Source organism: Bos javanicus, chromosome 13 (assembly GCF_032452875.1).
Source record: "Bos javanicus breed banteng chromosome 13, ARS-OSU_banteng_1.0, whole genome shotgun sequence".
NCBI lineage: Eukaryota > Metazoa > Chordata > Mammalia > Artiodactyla > Bovidae > Bos > Bos javanicus.
The window spans coordinates 809,519-830,047 of record NC_083880.1 but is presented as its reverse complement, the minus strand read 5'-3'; the positions used below and the strand labels follow the sequence as shown (position 1 = coordinate 830,047).

General features: G+C 39.4%; 1 protein-coding gene across 2 annotated transcripts in view; it reads right to left on the bottom strand.

Annotated features, from left to right (window-relative positions):
* PLCB1 (phospholipase C beta 1) overlaps positions 1 to 20,529 on the bottom strand; it is an 857,319-nt gene that overhangs the window by 815,291 nt on the left and 21,499 nt on the right. For both annotated transcript variants that reach the window (XM_061435580.1, XM_061435581.1), the window contains exon 2: positions 15,596 to 15,673. In XM_061435580.1, coding sequence (XP_061291564.1) covers positions 15,596 to 15,673 — 78 coding nt within the window. The remainder of the gene's footprint in view (positions 1 to 15,595; positions 15,674 to 20,529) is intronic.

Sequence of the window (20,529 nt, the reverse complement as noted above, 5' to 3'; positions counted from 1 at the left end):
CTGGCTTTGACTAGCCTATTCCTGACCCAGTCTCTATGCAGTGACACCCAACAGAACTTTCTGTTAGTGATGGAAATGTTCTTTAACTTTATCTGCCCACAGGTACCTATGGAGCACTTGGAATGTGGCCAAGTGTGGCTGAGGAAATGCATTTCATATTTTAATTAATTAAAATTCAAGTGTAAAACTCAACATGCCACTTTATGGGACAGTGCAGATCTACAGTGGGGAATGGGTGGGTGTAGCTGACTTAGCTACTCAGTGCCCACTGCCTTGAGCTGGTGATGGAATTAACCCCCATTCATTCCACAAAGGAAAGTCATTCTGCCTGGTGTCCTATAGCCCACCATTTTTATTTCCTATAGATTAATGGCTCGACTCAACAAGAAATCTTTTGCCAAGGAGTTACTGATAAATCTAACACAGCACAATGCCATGTGAAAGTCATTTTAGAATAATAACCTTTTAAAGCTCAGAGTGAGCTCAGAGCTCACACACTTCAAATCCATATCTCATAGAGAAGAAATGGGCTTGGGGCATCAATTACTTTGCTCTGGCAGTTATGAGTAAGGCCTGGATTTGCTGACCTTCAGCCATTTTATACTGTAAAATCAGTCTTTACACCACAGCAATCCAACAAGCCCACTCTAGCAGAACTGACTGCATTCCACAGGAGCCTTCATAATCATTAGCTTATTGAAGCTTCCAGTAAAGGATATTGCCACAGACACCTGATATTGTACACCCAAAAGCCGAAATGAAAGAGGCTGGATCCGACAGGCCCTGTCTGATGCAGGTAGCCACATGTGGCCATGGTGGTATGGTGACCAATGTTGCCAAGCCTTCTGATTTTCTGAGAAATACAGATTTGCAATATGAACTCTCAGATTTTTTAATGCTGGCTTTTACATTTTAATATGTTATGCAAACAAAGCAAGATCTATCTGTCCGTGAATTGTCTGCACCCGTGGTAGAGATTTTTTAAGTCTCACTTAAAATCAAAGCCTTCAGAGTAGTTACTGCTGCTGGTGGCCCTGTGTATCCATGCATGCCCATTGACAGCTTTCAAAGGCAACTTTGTCTGAGAGCTTTCTCGAAGTCTGGGGACACAAGTCTGAAGGCTCCGTGGACACAGAGAAGAGCTGGCAGAGGTGCTACGGACAGAACAGCCCTGGGAAAAGCTGTCTTCAAACAGAGACACCTGGGAACTGGTGGTAGATATCAAGCTCTCTTACCTCAATCAAGATAATGCTGGGGTGTGCTCCATGCCCAGAGGTCCCAGTGGGATGGAGATTCAGTTGCCCAGAGCGTTAATCGGTATCTGATAATTCACCCTCTATCACTGCCTTCCTTTGCCTGTCTCACTGCCCCACTGCTCAGTCCATGCTTCGGGAGCTCACCTTCCAAATAAACTACTTGAACTTGAATCTTTGTTTTGAGGTCAACTTCTGGAAGAACTCACCCTACAAACACTAAAAAGCTGAAACTGTTTTAGAATTTTGTTTAGATTTCTGTTTTGTTTATTGAAGTATAGTTGATTTACAATGTTGTGTTAGTTTCAGGTGTACAGCAAAGTGATTAAGTTATACACATATATTTTTACAGATTCTTCTTCTTTATAGGTTTTAGAGAATATTGAATATAGCTCCCTGTGCTATACAGTAGGTCTTGGTTGGTTATCTATTTTATATATAGTAGGGTTTATATGTTAATCTTTTTTGTTTTTAATTTTTCCCCCAGTCATGAAATATGTTAGGGCTAAAATAGATGAAAATTTCACAACCTAAAGTCCCATCTCCTCTGATCATCTAAGTCTCAATATTCACAATGTGGGGCTGAAACTGCTGGCCTCTTCCATAAGGAAGCCAGGCTATAGGAACATATGTTCATCTAAAAATAGAATCCATTATGTATATCAGCACAACACTTAGTTTCTTAGCATAGCAACTGGTTCTGCCCCATAAAACTTTTCATTGAGGCATTCACTTCACCAGGTGCATTGTTCACCATGCACAACACTAAAGAGAAATCTCATGCAAAATCTTTCTCATAACAATGCATATTGAAGACTGAAGTAAAAACCAAGTATTCTTATGGGAGAAATATGGATTTTTACCACTTAAATATATTATTTAGAACTGATTATATCACAGCTTCCTATCACCCCTGCATATGACCTCATTGTCTCCGGTTTCCCAGCTGGGCTAATGTGTCAATAAAGAAATAATTTCTACAAATTAATAAAAAATGACATGTTGTCATAATTTACCAAGATGATATCTGCTTTGCATCCATAAAAGAAGTTTAAGATATAATATAATTATATAAAATCATTTTTGAAACCACATTTGCTCATTCAAAAGTATAGCTAGTTTAATTAAATATGTTCAAATAGCAACTTGGTTTAACAGAAGATTTAGAAAAACATAAAGGTTAATAAACAGGCATGAATGCTGACAACATGTTCAGCAAAAATAAAACGAATACCTAGTACTTAGAACATCCAGGGAATGGAAAATTAAATGAATTTTAATCAACTGAATATAACAAAAGTATCTATTTTGTTTCAATCTTGGATACTAAGACTCCTTCTAAAAAAGTTAGTAATTTCCTGCCTTCCTAAGTACAATATAGGGAATATTATTCAATTGTAGCTAAATAATTCAGAGTCTTGTAGGGCCTCTGGGTGCTTAAGCTGAGTCTGATTTTTGATAGAAATGAGGCCACAGAAGGAAAGGCAGAGTGAGCACAACCCCTCAGGAACTTCACTGAATTGATTTGCAATGTCAGTTTGCTTCCTATCAGTGTTCACCTTGGCTGCACGTTAGAATCAAACAAGGAGCATTAAAAAAAAAAAAAAAAAAAATCCAAGGTCCTGACTGCACCCCAGAGCAATTAAATCAGATTCTCTGGGGATGGGACCCAGGCAGCAACAATTTTTGAAGCTCCCCCAGTGATTTTAATGTCTCCCTGTGCAGCCCAAGTTGAGAACCACTTCACAGTTTGCCTTTTCCTTGCACATGCAATATGCCTACTGAGATTTCTTTTAAGACAGATCTAAGGGGGAAAAAAATCTGAGAAAAACAGCTTTACAAATTAAACAAGATCTTTAAAAAGCAAGAAGTTAAGGGTCAGGACACACAGCCAGGCTACCTGGATTCTATTCCCATCTCTCTTCATGAACTGTGTCATGAGGGTCAGCACTCGTGTATATGTCAATGTCCTCACCTGGAAACGGGAGTGATAAGAGGCCTGGCCTCACAGGTTCGTGGAAACGACACACACACACACACACACAAACCGGCATGCACATGCACACATATACCACAGCAGTGACTGGTGTGCAGAAAACTCCATATATGTGATTGCTATTATTGGTGATGATGATAACAGTAATAATAACAATAGATAAAAGGTGTGTGCAAATTGAACTAGTGCATATGAAAAGAAATTTATGTGATACCAAGTTCCTAATAATCAGGTTGTTTAACCTTTTAAAATTATTTAAACAAAGTAAAGATAAAATGTGAAAAATGGAAATTTTTTATTTTGGTCTATTTTGGGTAAATACTTAAATGACAATTTAAGTAAAACAATTTTCCACCTTTATTTATTTTACCAGATGGAAAAAAGAGGCTTGCCATGCTGGTTAAATATGGAAAGAGTTTGACAAGAACCCCATCAGTAGAATCAAACAATTCTGCATTTGCAAGAAAATGAACTAGAGGACAACCAAACATGCTCACTCTATCTACAGCATCTATAATTCAAGCAAAGAAGCATGACAGTGGGTCAATACCAAGTGTCTGGGAATTCTATTCACAATAAGGGCAAATGGGCTTTCCACATAACAAGGAATAGAATTATGAACAATACAGATGTATTTCCTCTATACATTCCTTTAATCTGGTGTCTCAAACTAATTTTTATCAAAAGGTACAAATAACCCATCATAATAACTTCATAGCATGGAAAGCATCCAATTTAATTGTTACTACAAGACTAGGAAGAGCTAAATATAAGCAACACATAAAACTGAGGCAAAATTTTGTAATTAAATTATATTAGGGGTGATGAAGTTTGAAATAAAGCCAGTGTGCTATATATTTCTAAACTCTGGTTACAACATATTCAAATGAGCACTGCTGTTGTTATCGGCCTGATGAAGTGCTGTGATAGAGACACGAAAATCAGATTAATTCACTAACACCCTAAAAACGATTCTAAAGAAAGTACAATGATGCCATTTCATAATAATCAGCTTGATTTCAAAATACATTTACCAAAAGACCATGAATCACAACCTGGTAAAGGCTTCCATTCTAACAACATGTTCTTCTGTTGCATCTACATAGGCTAAGCAATCATAGCATCTGGCTGTCCTACACTAGCTCGAACTCATTGAGGCAAAAACTCTGGGACTTGTGGCAGTGAAAGAAAGGTTGGAAATAAGTAAAGCTTAATCTGGAAGCAAAATTGATGAAAAGTGGCTTGCTCCTCAGTAATCCAACAGACCACTATCTAAATTATACTCACAAATAACTGCAAGCTTACTCTCTCAGGATCTTATTGGAATGGAGAACGAGGAGCTGCCTGGTGCCAATACAGCAGTGAAAATCCCAAAGTGATTATCTTAGGAAAAAAGATACAGACAACCATGGTGGAAGCCAAGTCTGCTTGTGAATAATAGCATTTCTCCTACCCAAGACTTTTAAATCATCTTTAAGTTCATTCCACAAGATGCTTCCAATTCCTGAGGGTCAAAAACCTTTCACCTATGATGCAGTATTTATTAGTGGATTACCCTCAGTGGGAAAGTCTTCACAACGATAAATCCCTTCTTTTGCCTTCTGTAGTTCTGCTCCTGAAGTGTTATGAAATACATAAACATCTTGTTTGCTCAAACAGACCTAAGGCTCAATGCTTTAGATCAAAGACCACAACAGAGTCTAAAGAGGAAACAGTCACTATTGCCTTCAAGAAGAAAAAATATTTTTAAATATATGTAAACAGACAGTCACTTGGCTTTCAAAACAGAATGTTTGTAGTCCCTAAAAATTAGTTAGGGACTAACTGCTGAGTCAGAGACTGTTAATTATATACCAATAATAGAAACTACTACAATGGACCTTGAGGGCATTATGTCAAGTGAAATAAAGCCAAATAGAGAGAGATGAATATGACATGGCATCACATATATGTGCAACCTTCAAAGGTGCGGAGGTGTCAGACTCACAGGAACAGAGAGTAGAAATGTGGGTGCTGGGGCTGGGGCACAGTGGGGCCAGGGGGATGGTGGTTCAGACACTGAGCCATGTCCGACTCTGGAACCCCACGGACTGCAGCCTGCCAGCCTCCTCTGTCCACGGGATTTCCCAAGCAAGAACATGGGAGTGGGTTGCCATTTCCTTTTCCAGGAGACCCTCCTGATACGGAACGAATCCATGTCTTCCTGTTTGGCAGGCAGATTCTTTACCACTGACCACCTGGGAAGCCAGGGGAACTAGGAAGAGGTTGGTAAAAGGCTATGAATTTTCAACTACAAAATGAATAAGGGCTGAGAATCTAATGTGTAATATGGTGAATATAGTTGATAATACTGTATTATATGAATGAAATTTGCAGAAAATAGAACCTACATGTTCTCATACAAAAAAAAGAAGAAAATAAGTGAGGTAGGTGATGGATGTGCTAATTAACTAGATGCAGGGAACTCTTTCACAATGGATACATATATTAATTTCTTTACTTTTATTTTTTTTTAAATCACCACGATGCACACTTTAAATATCTTACAAGTTTATTTGTCAACCATACTTCAGGAAAACTTACATTTAAATTTTGATTTAATTTAAAAATTAAGTCTTAAAAAAGCCACCACAAAGACTGAGTCTACAAAGCGGTATACATCGTTCTCGGACAGTGGAGCCTAGTAGGCTACAGTCCATGGGGTCACAAACAGTCAGACACAAACTGAGCAACTAAACAACAAAGCATTGTGCTACATGCTTCGTGTATCATATTTAACAGCAACACTGAGAAAGTTAACACTCAGTCTTACAGCTTCCCCGGTGGCTCAGACGGTAAAGCGTCTTCCTGCAATGCAGGAGACCTGGGTTCAATCCCTGGATCGGGAAGATCCCCTGGAGAAGGAAATGGCAATCCATTCCAGCACTCTTGCCCAGAAAATCCCATGGATGGAGGAGCCTGATAGGCTACAGTCCATGGGGTTGCAAAGAGTCGAACACGACTGAGTGACTTCACTTACAGATGAGGAAATGGAGGCTCAGATGGTTGAAGAGATTCATCAGATATGACTCACTGGACATGAGCTAGAATTAGATCTCCAATCCACATCAGTCAGACTTCAAGTTCTGGCCTCCCATATGAAGACTCAACTAAAAAATCTCCCTGGCTTAAAACAAAGTATTTACCTAACAGGTTCCAGTTACGGTGCCTCTTAGTAAGAAATCCTTTTAACTCCCTTAATTATGGGGCATCTCCATTAAGTTGTTAGACATTAAGGATCCATGTTAGGCAGTTCCTAAAGGAGGATTCTACTAAAATGAGTTTATTTTAGAGGTGTCTCCAGGACACATGTGGAATAGAGACAGAAAAGGAAGGAAGTCCATGAAGGGTGTGTTCTCAAGCCAGTTACATCTGAGGGTAAAGGGGCCTATTGCCCCTGGAGTGCACGAGGATAAAACAGAAAGCTTGCACCTTTGAGTTATGCCACCCAGAAGTTTATGGTATCTGCCCATCAAACTTGTTTGCTCAGGTGGGTGTTAGTTCGTTCAGTCACTCAGTCATGTCTGACTCTTTGCAACACCATGGACTGCAGCATGCCAGGCCTCCCTGTCCATCACCAAATCCCAGACCTTGCTCAAACTCATGTCCATCGAGTAGGTAATGCCATACAACCATCTCATCCTCTGTCATCTCCTTCTCCTCCTGCCTTCAATCTTTCCCAGATTCAGGGTCTTTTCTAATGAGTTGACTCTTCACATCAGGTGGTGAAAGTACTGGAGTTTCAGCTTCAGCATCAGTCCTTCCAATAAATATTCAGGACTGATTTCCTCTAGGATGGACTGGTTTGAACTCTGTGTAGTCGCAGGGACACTCAAGAATCATCTCCAACATCACAGTGCAAAAACATCATTTCTTCGGCACTCAGCTCTCTTTATGATCCAGCTCTCACGTCCATACATGACTACTGGAAAAACTATAGCTTTGACTAGACGGACCTTTGTCAGCAAAGTAATATCTCTGTTTTTTAGTATGCTGTCTAGGTTGGTCATAGCTATTTTTTCAAGGAGCAAGTCTTTTAATTTCATGGCTGCAGCCACTATATGTAGTGATTTTGGAGCCCGAGAAAATAAAGCTTGTCACTGTATTCATGTTTCCCCATCTATTTGCCATGAAGTAATGGGACTGGATGCCATGATCTTTGTTTTTTGAACGCTGAGTTTTAAGTCAGGTTTTTCACTCTCCTCTTTTACTTTCATCAAGAGGTTCTTTGGTTCCTCTTCGCTTTCTGCCACAATAGTGGTGTCATCTGCATGTCTGAGGTCATTGACATCTCTCCTGGCAATCTTGATTCCAGCTTGTGCTTCAATCAGCCTGGCATTTTGCATAATGTACTCTGCACATAAGTTAAAGAAGCATGGTGACAATATACAGCCTTGAAGTACTCCTTTCCTGATTTGGAACCAGTCCATTGTTCCATGTTAGGTTCTAACTGTTGCTTCTTGACCTGCATACAGATTTCTCAGGAGGCAGGTAAGGTGGTCTGGTATTCCCGTCTCTTGAAGAATTTCCCAAAGTTTGTTGTGATTCACAGAGTCAAAGGCTTTGGTGTAATCAATAAAGCAGAAGTAGATGCTTTTCTGGAACTCTCTTGCTTTTTGAACCAGAGATCAAGTTGCCAACATCCGTTGGATCATAGAAAAAGCAAGATAGGTCCAGAAAAACAATGCCAAAGAATGTTCAAAATTTTGAGCATTATTTTGCTAGCTTGTGAGATGAGTGCAATTGTGAATTAGTTTGAACATTCTTTGGCATTGCCTTTCTTTGGGATTGAAATGAAAACTGACCTTTTCCAGCCCTGTGGCCACTGCTGAGTTTTCCAAGTGTGCTGGCATATTGACTGCAGCACTTTCACAGCATCATATTTTAAGATTTGAAATAGCTCAGCTGGAATTCCATCACCTCACTAGCTTTGTTCGTAGTGATGCTTCCTAAGTCCCACTTGACATTCCAGGATGTCTGGTTCTAGCTGAGTGATCACACCATTGCAGTTATCTGGGTCATGAAGATCCGTCCACAGTTCTTCAGGCACTCTGTCTATCAAATCTAATCCCTTGAATCTATTTGTCACTTCCACTGTATCATTGTAAGGGATTTGATTTAGGTCATACCTGAATGGTCTAGTGGTTTTCCCTGCTTTCTTCAACTTAAGTCTGAATTTGGCAATAAGGAGTTCACAATCTGAGCCACAGTCAGCTCCCGGTCTTGTTTTTGCTGACTATATAGAGCTTCTCCATCTTCAGCTGCAAATACAATCAATCTGATTTCGGTATTGACCGTCTGGTGACATCCATGTGTACAGTTGTCTCTTGTATGGGTGTCAGCTCCCAGGCAGTGTCATGAGCTCCAGAGGTCAAAAAAAGCAAAGGAATGCAAATGCCACTGGGGTCTAACTCTCAGCCACAGGAGCAGTAAGGACTGGGGTTTAGATTTGGGACTGTGTTGCTTCTATTAATTTCTTTACGTGAAGGAAACCTGGTGAAGGTGAAGGAAAGGACTTAATCCATAGATGCTGCTGCTTGTTGGCAATGACTGGCGTCCTGCTACAGGCCTAGCAAAGATACCAGCCTTCCAGCAGTGATACGCACACGCTCTGCATTGTTTTCTGAGATAAATCAGCTGTTGTTTCAGGGTTCGGGGGAAGCTACCAAATAAAAGTGTGTAGAGCTGATCTTTTAATTTATAATCACATTGTTGTACTCAATGGACAGTTGAGTGTCCTACCCCAATTACCATAGACAAGAAAGTTCAAAACTGATGTTTCTGGTATATTCTAGAGAAGTGTGTGTGAAAGAAGAAGTGCTGTTGATAAACAATGATTAATAAAATCTGTGGTGCCTGGTGGTTCTTTATGGAGCCCAGACTATTTTTTAACACAATATTACTAGCTTTTTTTATAGAGGTTTATGATACAACAGTTTAAATATTTACAAACTCTTGACTTCTTTGCTGAAAAATATCACCATGTAATATGTAAATATGTAATTTCTGAACTTTGCATTTGAACTCAGTATAGAAATATAAGGTTACTATAAGAGAAGGCAGTCTATAGTTTTAATTAACAGAAACTTACCACTTTGAAGGATCCCAATGACTGTCTCATGCAAAATAATAGGCCAGAACAAGACAACAGATGGAACAGATGGTGGAGTCCTCCCATGTCCTGTTCCCTAGAACTGACTGAATACACAGGCATAAACATATGTCTATAATCTAGAATCATGGGTAAACAGAAGGTGTTGTACTTCTTGAATCAGAAAGCATGGAAGGCAGAAGATAAATGGAATAAAAACCAAGTAGGAGGTGACACCCCAGAAACTCACAGGCATTAAAACAGGAATAGATCTGGACCACCCAAACCAGGTGGGGGAGGTGTCAGCATTGGGAGTGAAGTGGGAACATCTAATCAGGACAATTTGCCATCATAGTTCGTACTTCCCATACCCTCCACACCCCAGCCAGAAGAAAATTACATGCCAGATAGTGATACCAGTTCCAACCAGAAAAAACAGGGACCACCCAAAGACAGGACTAACCATTTGAAGAAATTAGATTTCTGAGATCATCAGTCCTCAAAATACATGATATCATTGCTATGGTCTGAATGTTTATGTCCCCACACTCCATGCCAAATCCTTGTGTTGAACACCTAATACCCAAGGATGGTATTAGGAGATTGGGCCTTTGGCAGGTGATTAGATCCTGAGGGCAGAGTCCTCCTTGATCGGATTAGTACCCTTATAAAAGAAGCTCCAGAGGGATCCTCAGGCTTCCCTGGTGGCTCAATGGTAAAGAATCCACCTGCAATGCAGGAGACTCGGGTTCAACCCCTGGGTCAGGAAGATCCCCTGGAGGAAGAAATAGCAGCCCATGCCAGTATTCTTGCCTGGGAAATCCCATGGACACAGGAGCCTGGCGGGCTACACTCCATGGGGCTGTGAAGAGTTGGACATGACTAAGTGATTAAGCACCAACCCAGAGACCCTTAGCCCTCTCCACCATATGAGGACACAAGAAATCTGCAGCACAGAAGAGGGGTCACTCTGGGCCATGCTGATACCCTGGTCTTGGACTTCAAGCCTCCTGAACTGTAAGAAATATGTCATTTATGAACTACCCATTCTACAGTGTTTTGTTACAGCAGCTCAAATGGACTAAGACAATTTTACATGAATTAAAAATCTGAACTAATAAAAATGATGGGTAAGAGTATAATGAATAAGAAAAATCTTAAATAAAGCAAAAAGCAAAAAAAAAAAAAAAGTTGGAATGCGAATATACCAAATTTGAAAATGTCAAGTCATCTTTTGTCATGTATAAAAGTTAAGAAATTCAAAGATAAGCCACAGACAAGAAGAAAGTGTTTGAAATATCCCTAACAGCTAAAGGATTAACATCCAGAAATAAACGGACAACTCTCAACACAAGGCAAAGAATTTAAGCAGGTTATTGATGTAAGAGGAAATAGAAATTGCCCATAATGCTGGAAAATGTACACAGTAGCAAATTTGCTCAGTAGCAAATCAGGCAACAGCAAATCAGAGCAGAGATACAATGGTTGCATCAAATTGACAAAAATTAAAATGTTTCTTAATAGTGTTGGTGGGAATTGAGGAAAAAGTTCCTCTCACACAAGACTGGAAAAGCTATAAAATGACACAATCATTAAGTAAAATTTAGGATATATATAGCCTTCAATCAGCAACTGTACTTCTCAAAATTTACCTCAGGGATGCCTGACCCATATACTCAGAGAGAGATACATAAGACGAAGTATTACTCCAAAGTACAAGACTGTTTTCGTGTAGCCCCAAACTAGAAACAAATACCAAGAGTCCACCAAGGAGAATATTTTATTGTTAAATAAAATTTGGTCATCCATTCCCTGGGCCTCTCAGGTGACACAGTGGCAAAGAATCCACCTGTCAATGCAGGAGACGCAAGATACTAAGGTTCAATCCTTGGATCAGGAACATCCCCTGGAGCAGAGAATGGCAACCCACTCCAGTACTGATGTCTGGAACATTTCCTGGACAGAGGAGCCTGGTGTGCTACAATCTATGGGGCTGCAGAAAGTTGGACATAACTGAGTGACTAAACACACAGCCATTCCATGGGATATTATAGAGGTATAAGAATAATAAAGTGGATACACATGTACTTACATGAAAAGTTCTGTAAGACATACTGTAAAGTGAAAATCAAGTGTGTGGAAAAGTAAAAATAGAATGATGTTATTTAGGATACAGATGGATATAAACAAAACAAAATATTTCCATAGTTAATACACACACAAATTCATTAAAGAGAGACCTGGAAATATACCATGAAGCTGTTCCCAGCAGTTGACTTCACACTGCACTGCACAGTTGGTGGGATTTTAGTTGCCTATTCAGGGATCAAACCTGGGTCCTCTGCAGAGTCTTATCCACTGGACCACCAGGCAAGTCCCACCAGCAGTTGACTTTGGACAAGGCCAGGATTGTGGTCAAAGGTGGGGAGGAGTCAAGGACATCAACAGTGCTTTACTCTCTTACAAAAAGAACCTATTAATATTTGCAGGTTAGCAACAAAAAGAAAAATAAATATCTGTAACAGAAAAAGATCAAGTAGTAGGAATGCTTCCTTTAAAACGTGTATCTCTCCTTCTCTTCCTTTTTAATTTCATTATGTGATCCTCTTTCCCCTTCCCCAAGTTCCTGTTTTAGGGATACAAGGAAGAGTTTACTAAACTATACTGAACTTCTTGTATCTGAACTGGTGGTGACTAGTTTTATTTTTACACCAATCTTGGCCCAGGGTCAGGGCCTCAGGTTGCAAGGCAGAGGTCTACTTTGTTTCATATTCTAACAGACTATGTTTGGGTTCACGTTTTACATGGACCCCCCTTTTCTTCTTTGGCTCCCATACAGATTCTTCTTGTAGCTCACATGTTTTTCATGGATAATGCTTCCTACCTTGGTTTCTGGTCCTGACATGGCATAGCTCCAAAGAAAAGTCATAATTTAATTCAGGAAACCTCTTCCATACTCAGCCTGTACAAGAGCCCTTTCTCACTCATGATCACAAATAAACTGATCCTCTTCACATGACACGCACTGACATAAGAAAACACCCCATGCTTAAGATAGTCATATTCAGAATCTTGTTTCTGCTAATTACTGTCAGTAAAATTTACAGAGCCAACATTAAAAGGGAAAGAATGATTAGAATAAGCCCAGAGCTGATACCAAGGATGAACATTTCCCTTAAGATGATGTTCATGTTTATCTGCTCCCCACCAACCCCCAAACATGCCTTCAATGTTTCATCAGAAGCACATTTCTGCTACCTAAAGTTATTAGAAACACATTTCTGCTACCTAAAAGCCAGCTCTGGTTTTTTACATTCTCCAATCTGTTATCTGGGTTATCAATCTTCTTTGCCACCTACCAATTCTATGGTGGCAAATCAAAGGCTGGGTTATAGGACACGTGTCAAGGTTCACAAAGAGCAAAATCACTGGCTTCAAATCAGTGGTCCATGGTACAGTGTGGTCAGGACAGGAGAGAGCATCTGGATAAGAACCCTCACATTTGATGGCTATAAAAAGAAAATCCTGTAACAATATTCTTTACTTCTTAAGCCACTCAGCTCACCTCTGAGCAGACTAGGCTTCAACTGATCACTAATCAAAGAGCTTCATAAAACAGGGAGCTCAGCTGGTGCTCGGTGATAACTTAGGGGGATGGGGGAGGTGGGAGGGGGCTCCAGAGGGAGGGGTCTATGTATACGGAAAGGTGAGTCAGCAGAAACCAATGTTTGTTGTGCAGCAGAAACCAATACAACATTGTAAAACAATTATCCTCCAACTAAAAATAAATAAACATTTTAAAAAACAAAGGACTTTGGTACAGGCTTCATGGACCAAGGAGAAACACGGACAAAGATGAAAGAAGAAACTCCAGGGAAAAGAGGTGAATCACACAGATACCAGTGCAAGCTTTCAAGCAGAAGTGAGGAGGGAATCGGGGGATAAACTTTAAAAAGTATCATATTTTTTTCTCCGAGATGTAAACTCTGTAGTACATGTGATAGATTCACATCACTAAGACTAACTGTCAATTAAAATATTTTAAAGAAAGTGGGCCTCTAAGCAATATCATGATTGCAACATTCAACCCATCCCTTCAAATAATGTTATGCAAAAACATGGACTTAAAGCTTGCTTGCCACTGCTCACCTGTGAGCACCATCTCTGCTCACATGCATTTAAGCTGCTAATACATCACTCACAGGGGTCCATCTCCTAGAAGTGGACTCATCACTCTCTCTGGCTCTAGAACTGGGCTTAAAGCCAGAAGATTACAAACTTGGAATCATGTAAAGTTTCATTTTTTCTTAAAGTACCTCATCTTTTAGATATTAATATATGATCATTAAAAAAACAAACCTCCAAACTCTGATATATGACTGATGGTTGACTTAGAAAGTGAAAAATGAAACTACCGTCTCTTGGCTAGAACTGAAAGATTGATGCTCATGAAAAGAAAAGTAATAAAAAGACAGAAGTATTGCTACCACAACATCTGTTTCATCTGGTCATAAACTGCATTACAACCAAGAGAAAATGGTCTGTATTCAAAAACTGAGTTTTTTTCCTATATTTGAAAATAAGCATTAGTCAAAATACTGGGTTCATGGAACAAGAGATGTACATCAAAGAGCCTCTGGTCCTAAACACTTTCTCTTTCTCAAGCAAAGAAATATTTATGATTGGTTTTAAAGGGGAGCTTAACTGAGTTGCTATGAATTATTTAAAATCCCCAAAATATCTTCTGCTGCTTTTGTAGAAGCTTGATTTACAAGCTGAAAAATCAAACTGACAGTCCAGTCTCTTGTACAAATACCCAACTTTAAAAATGCTCTAAGCATTATAAATATATCTTTCATGAATATAGCTTCAACAGTTCTAAAAATAGCCTTTAGGAGGAAAAAAAAAAAGAAAAAGAACCCTTTCAAGCCATTGTTTTATACATAACAGCAGGAAACCAAACAGAATGTCAAAGCCAAAGTGATTAACACACCCAGTAATAAACATGAATAGTCAGTATGAAATCTTACTCAAACGCGGCTTTTGACATTAGCTTGGGGTCTATATCTGTGGCCCCACATCTATCGCCAGAGGTGACTATAAGGCCCATATTCAGAAAGCAGCTCCAGGACAACAAAGGTAAAATCTGTCCTTTGGAAGATATGTTAAAGAGACACATTCAGGACTGACCCTGGGGGCCATATATTACTTTCCAGCCCCCTAAGAATTCCCCCGGGCTCCAACCTGACCCCAAACGAGCCACTGCACAGAGCAGTCTCTGTACCATTACTCACTGATGAAGTCCAGGTCGCCCCCAAAGGCAGAAAGCTAGGCTGACAGCCAATAACCCTGGATATAGAGGCGTAACACCAGGATGTGAAAAGGTTAATAGTACCTCACAATTTGGTCCAGATATTTTATCGTTTCAGTATCACTTTGGCAAATCTCAATAAAACCTGCCCCATCTTTCCAAATATCAGAACTTACAGGACCAAAATATACTGTGGTCAGTCGCCTTGGAGATTCAAGTGCAGAACCACAGCATTGTCTATTGAAATAATAACCACTTTCTATGAATAGTCCGGTCTAACTGCCTGTTAAACTCCAAATAAATTTTATGATCTGCAGACATTCTACTTTTTAATAATTCAATATGGAATCAGCTCAATTGGTTCCATAATAAATGAGATTCTAAATTTATGATATGGTGGACAGAAAGCTAAAACAGGAAAAAATTCCCAAAAATGGAAAGACTTTTATTCCTGATTTTCTAATGTGAACCAATTATCAAAGCCAAATTCCTGACGAGGCTGGGAGGCTGCCTAAGCAACAAGGGGCAGAGGAAGAGAAAGGGAAAGTCACAGTTACAGTCATGGGGCCACAGGGGCTCTCTCATCCCTTTTCTTCATTCCCTATGGATAGAGCTGGGGGGAGACTTACAGCAGTAACACCGACTAACTTCCCTCCAGAACAAATGCAATTCACGGTTCCGTGCTCTTGTCCTGAAAAGTGCCAAATGTTCTAGGATTTAGCACATCTAATACTTCAGGCTACAGTCCTTGGAAACTCTCCAGACATTTCCATTTTAGGCATTCTTTTTAAGTAGAATCTTTAAATAAATTACAAAGAGTCATCCATGAAACAAATAGAAACCTGAATACTTTGCAAATCAACAACTCGCTGGAAAATGTAAAAGAGACATATCTCACTTCTTACCTTGTTTTGATCTGTCCAGTAAAAGAAAAATCCCTGAGGGTCAGTCCTCAAAATAATCGGAGTGACAACAGTGGAGTCCTAGAAGTGTAAGAAAACACATGTGTATCAATATATGCCACAGTAGAAAGTCTTACCTGGGATGACTTAACAAGTTAGCAATTAAGAGTTTCTCCAAGACCATCGATATTAGTAAAACTTTCAAAAAACTAACATGATATCTTTAACATCAGAGGATTATTAATTACATAACTGGAGATGCTCTCCTCATAATTAGAATACTATTTAAAAAGTAAAAGGTCAGTGATGCATGTATTTATTGATTGAGGCACGTTTTTAAAGGCATTGGCATGTTTTCTATTAAAAAGCTATATTTAGTTTTCCAAATACAACACTAAACATTACACACTTTATATGATTAAAATTAATTAAAATCCATGCTTGAGGATATTATGTTAAACTACATTTGCTCTATAAAATGATCTTAATTGTACTAAAGAGAGTTAACACAGCATTTAGGTATTGCTATTTCCAAGGTAACAGTAAATAAGGCCATCTTCTACATTTTCAGAAAGCTATACACAAAATTGTTTCAAATTTAAATTTCACACAATAAAAAAACATCATAGTCTTCTGAGTTTAAAGCATGCGTATTACAAAGCAAAAACTGCCTGCATTGTAATTACAATATTTAACATTTCTAAAATACGTGTTCTTTTCTTTTGACAATTTTCACAGAGGCATACCATCTGCACAAAAAAACACATGTCACTGGATATGGATTTTTATACTGAAACACTGAGGTCTTTGCAGGGATTGCATTTTTTTTAAAGAGACATAAATAACCAGTTTATTCCAACTTTTTCATACATATTATAACTGTGGTACGTCATATCCTCTTGATCAAAAAGATCTGTAATAAATTTAGAACTTGCAGAGATAATTTTGGAATTTAGAGTTATCTTCCTGATGGGTAGAGTGGATCTAAGGCTTTGTGCACATGGTAAGCTTTACTCTAAAGTCAGGTCAACTCGTAACTGCAGGCCAATCCCTTGAGCTCAAATCACAGCCTGTGCCCTCCCTGTGCCTCAATGTATGCAACAAAAACTGGGGAAAAAAATAAGATAATAATCATACCTCCCTCAGAGGTTTTAAGTTAGAATTAAATTTCATTCCTATCCCAAAGAAAGGCAATGCCAAAGAATGCTTAAAATACCGCACAATTGCACTCATCTCACATGCTAGTAAAGTAATGCTCAAAATTCTCCAAGCCAGGCTTCAGCAATATGTGAACCATGAACTTCCAGATGCTCAAGCTAGTTTTAGAAAAGGCAGAGGAACCAGAGATCAAGTTGCCAACATCTGCTGGATCATCAAAAAAGCAAGAGAGTGACAGAAAAAAATTTATTTCTGCTTTATTGATTATGCCAAAGCCTTTGACTGTGTGGATCACAATAAACTGTGGAAAATTCTGAAAGAGATGGGAATACCAGACCACCTGACCTGCCTCTTGAGAAATCTGTATGCAGGTCAGGAAGCAACAATTAGAACTGGACATGGAACAACAGACTGGTTCCAAATAGGAAAAGGAGTACATCAAGGCTGTATATTGTCACCCTGCTTAGTTAACTTATATGCAGAGTACATCATGAGAAACGCTGGACTGGAAGAAGCACAAGCTGGACTCAAGATTGCCAGGAGAAATATCAATAACCTCAGATATGCAGATGACACCACCCTTATGGCAGAAAGTGAAGAGGAACTAAAAAGCCTTTTGATGAAAGTGAAAGAGGAGAGTGAAAAAGTTGGCTTAAAGCTCAACATTCAGAAAACAAAGATCATGGCATCTGGTCCCATCACTTCATGGCAAATAGATGGGTAACAGTGGAAACAGTGACAGACTTTATTTTTCTCGGCTCCAAAATCACTGCAGATGGTGACTGCAGCCATGAAATTAAAAGACACTTACTCCTTGGAAGGAAAGTTATGTCCAACCTAGATAGCATATTCAAAAGCAGAGACATTACTTTGCCAACAAAGGTCCGTCTAGTCAAGGCTACAGTTTTTCCAGTGGTCATGAATGGATGTGAGAGTTGGACTGTGAAGAAAGCTGAGTACCAAAGAATTGATGCTTTTGAACTGTGGTGTTGGAGAAGACTCTTGAGAGTCCCTGGGACTGCAAGGAGATCCAACCAGTCCATTCTAAAGGAGATCAGTCCTGGGTGTTCTTTGGAAGGAATGATGTTAAAGCTGAAACTCCAGTACTTTGGCCATCTCATGCGAAGAGTTGACTCATTGGAAAAGACCCTGATGCTGGGAGGGATTGGTGGCAGGAGAAGGGTACTACAGAGGATGAGATGGCTGGATGGCATCACCGACTTGATGGACATGAGTTTGAGTGAACTCCAGGAGTTGGTGATGGACAGGGAGGCCTGGTGTGCTGCGATTCATGGGGTCGCAAAGAGTCAGACACGACTGAGCAATTGAACTGAACTGAAATAGGGTAATTTGGGTAAAGCACCTGGATCAATTCTTGGCACATAAAAATATTTATTATTATTGTAGTATATTATTGTAGTAACTTTTAAAAGTTGAATTATTAAAATATTAAATGACTATTACAGTATTCTTTTTTATTGGGGTAAATATATATATATACACAAATATATATACATTTATATATACATATATAAAAGTCACCATTTTTAAGTGTAATGTCATTAGGTTCGTTAAGCAAAGTATTTAATGTACTTTCACACTGCTATGCAACCATGACCACCACCCATCCCTAGAACGTTTTCACCTTTCCAAACTCAAACTCCATACTCAATAAACACTAACTCACCATTCCCTCTTTGCCCCGGGCCCTGACAATCACCATTTCTGTATCTATGACCAGACTGCTCTTTGATAACTCATATAAGTAGCCTGGTGGGCTACAGTCTATGGGGTTGCAGAAAGTCGGACACAACTAAGAAACTAACACTCACGCATAAGTAGAATCGTACAAGTATTTTTCCTTTTGTATCTGGTCGATTTCATTCAGTATAATGTGCTCAAGCTTCATCCATGTCACAGTAGGTATCAAAATGCCCTTCCTTTTTAAGACTGAAGGGACTGGAAAGCAAAAGTAGGAAGTCAAGAAACACCTGGAGTAACAGGCAAATTTGGCCTTGGAATACAGAATGAAGCAGGGCAAAGACTAACAGAGTTTTGCCAAGAAAATGCACTGGTCATAACACCCTCTTCCAACAACACAAGAGAAGACTCTACACATGGACATCACCAGATGGTCAACACTGAAATCAGATTGATTATATTCTTTGCAGCCAAAGATGGAGAAGCTCTATACAGTCAGCAAAAACAAGACCAGGAGCTGACTGTGGCTCAGACCATGAACTCCTTATTGCCAAATTCAGACTTAAACTGAAGAAAGTAGGGAAAACCACTAGACCATTCAGGTATGACCTAAATCAAATCCCTTATGATTATACAGTGGAAGTGAGAAATAGATTTAAGGGCCTAGATCTTATAGATGGAGTGCCTGATGAACTATGGAATGAGGTTCATGACATTGTACAGGAGACAGGGATCAAGACCATTCCCATAGAAAAGAAATGCAAAAAAGCAAAATGGCTGTCTGGGGAGGCCTTACAAATAGCTGTGAAAAGAAGAGAGGCGAAAAGCAAAGGAGAAAAGGAAAGATATAAACATCTGAATGCAGAGTTCAAAGAATAGCAAGAAGAGATAAGAAAGCCTTCTTCAGCGATCAATGCAAAGAAATAGAGGAAAACAACAGAATGGGAAAGACTAGGGATCTCTTTAAGAAAATCAGAGATACCAAAGGAACATTTCATGCAAAGATGAGCTCGATAAAGGACAGAGATGGTATGGACCTAACAAAAGCAGAAGATATTAAGAAGAGATGGCAAGAATACACAGAAGAACTGTACAAAAAAGATCTTCACGACCCAGATAATCACAATGGTGTGATCACTGACCTATAGCCAGACCTCCTGGAATGTGAAGTCAAGTGGGCCTTAGAAAGCATCACTACGAACAAAGCTAGTGGAGGTGATGGAATTCCAGTTGAGCTATTCCAAATTCTGAAAGATGATGCTGTGAAAGTGCTGCACTCAATATGACAGCAAATTTGGAAAACCCAGCAGTGGCCACAGGATTGGAAAAGGGCAGTTTTCATTCCAATCCCAAAGAAAGGCAATGCCAAAGAATGCTCAAACTACCACACAATGCACTCATCTCACACGCTAGTTAAGTAATGCTCAAAATTCTCCAAGCCAGGCTTCAGCAATATGTGAACCGTGAACTTCCTGATGTTTAAGCTGGTTTTAGAAAAGGCAGAGGAACCAGAGATCAAATTGCCAAAATCCGTTGGATCATAGAAAAAGCAAGAGAGTTCCAGAAAAACATCTATTTCTGCTTTCTTGACTATGCCAAAGCCTTTGACTGTGTGGATCACAATAAACTGTGGAAAATTCTGAAAGAGATGGGAATACCAGACCACCTGATCTGCCTCTTGAGAAATCTGTATGCAGGTCAGGAAGCAACAATTAGAACTGGACATGGAACAACAGACTGGTTCCAAATAGGAAAAGGAGTTCGTCAAGGCTGTATATTGTCACCCTGTTTATTTAACTTCTATGCAGAGTACATCATGAGAAAGAATGTTTCTTCCAGTCCAGCTGGAAAAAACACAAGCTGGACTCAAGATTGCCGGGAGAAATATCAATAACCTCAGATATGCAGATGACACCACCCTTATGGCAGAAAGTGAAGAGGAACTCAAAAGCCTCTTGATGAAAGTGAAAGTGGAAAGTGAAAAAGTTGGCTTAAAGCTCAACACTCAGAAAACGAAGATCATGGCATCCGGTCCCACCACTTCATGAGAAATAGATGGGGAAACAGTGGAAACAGTG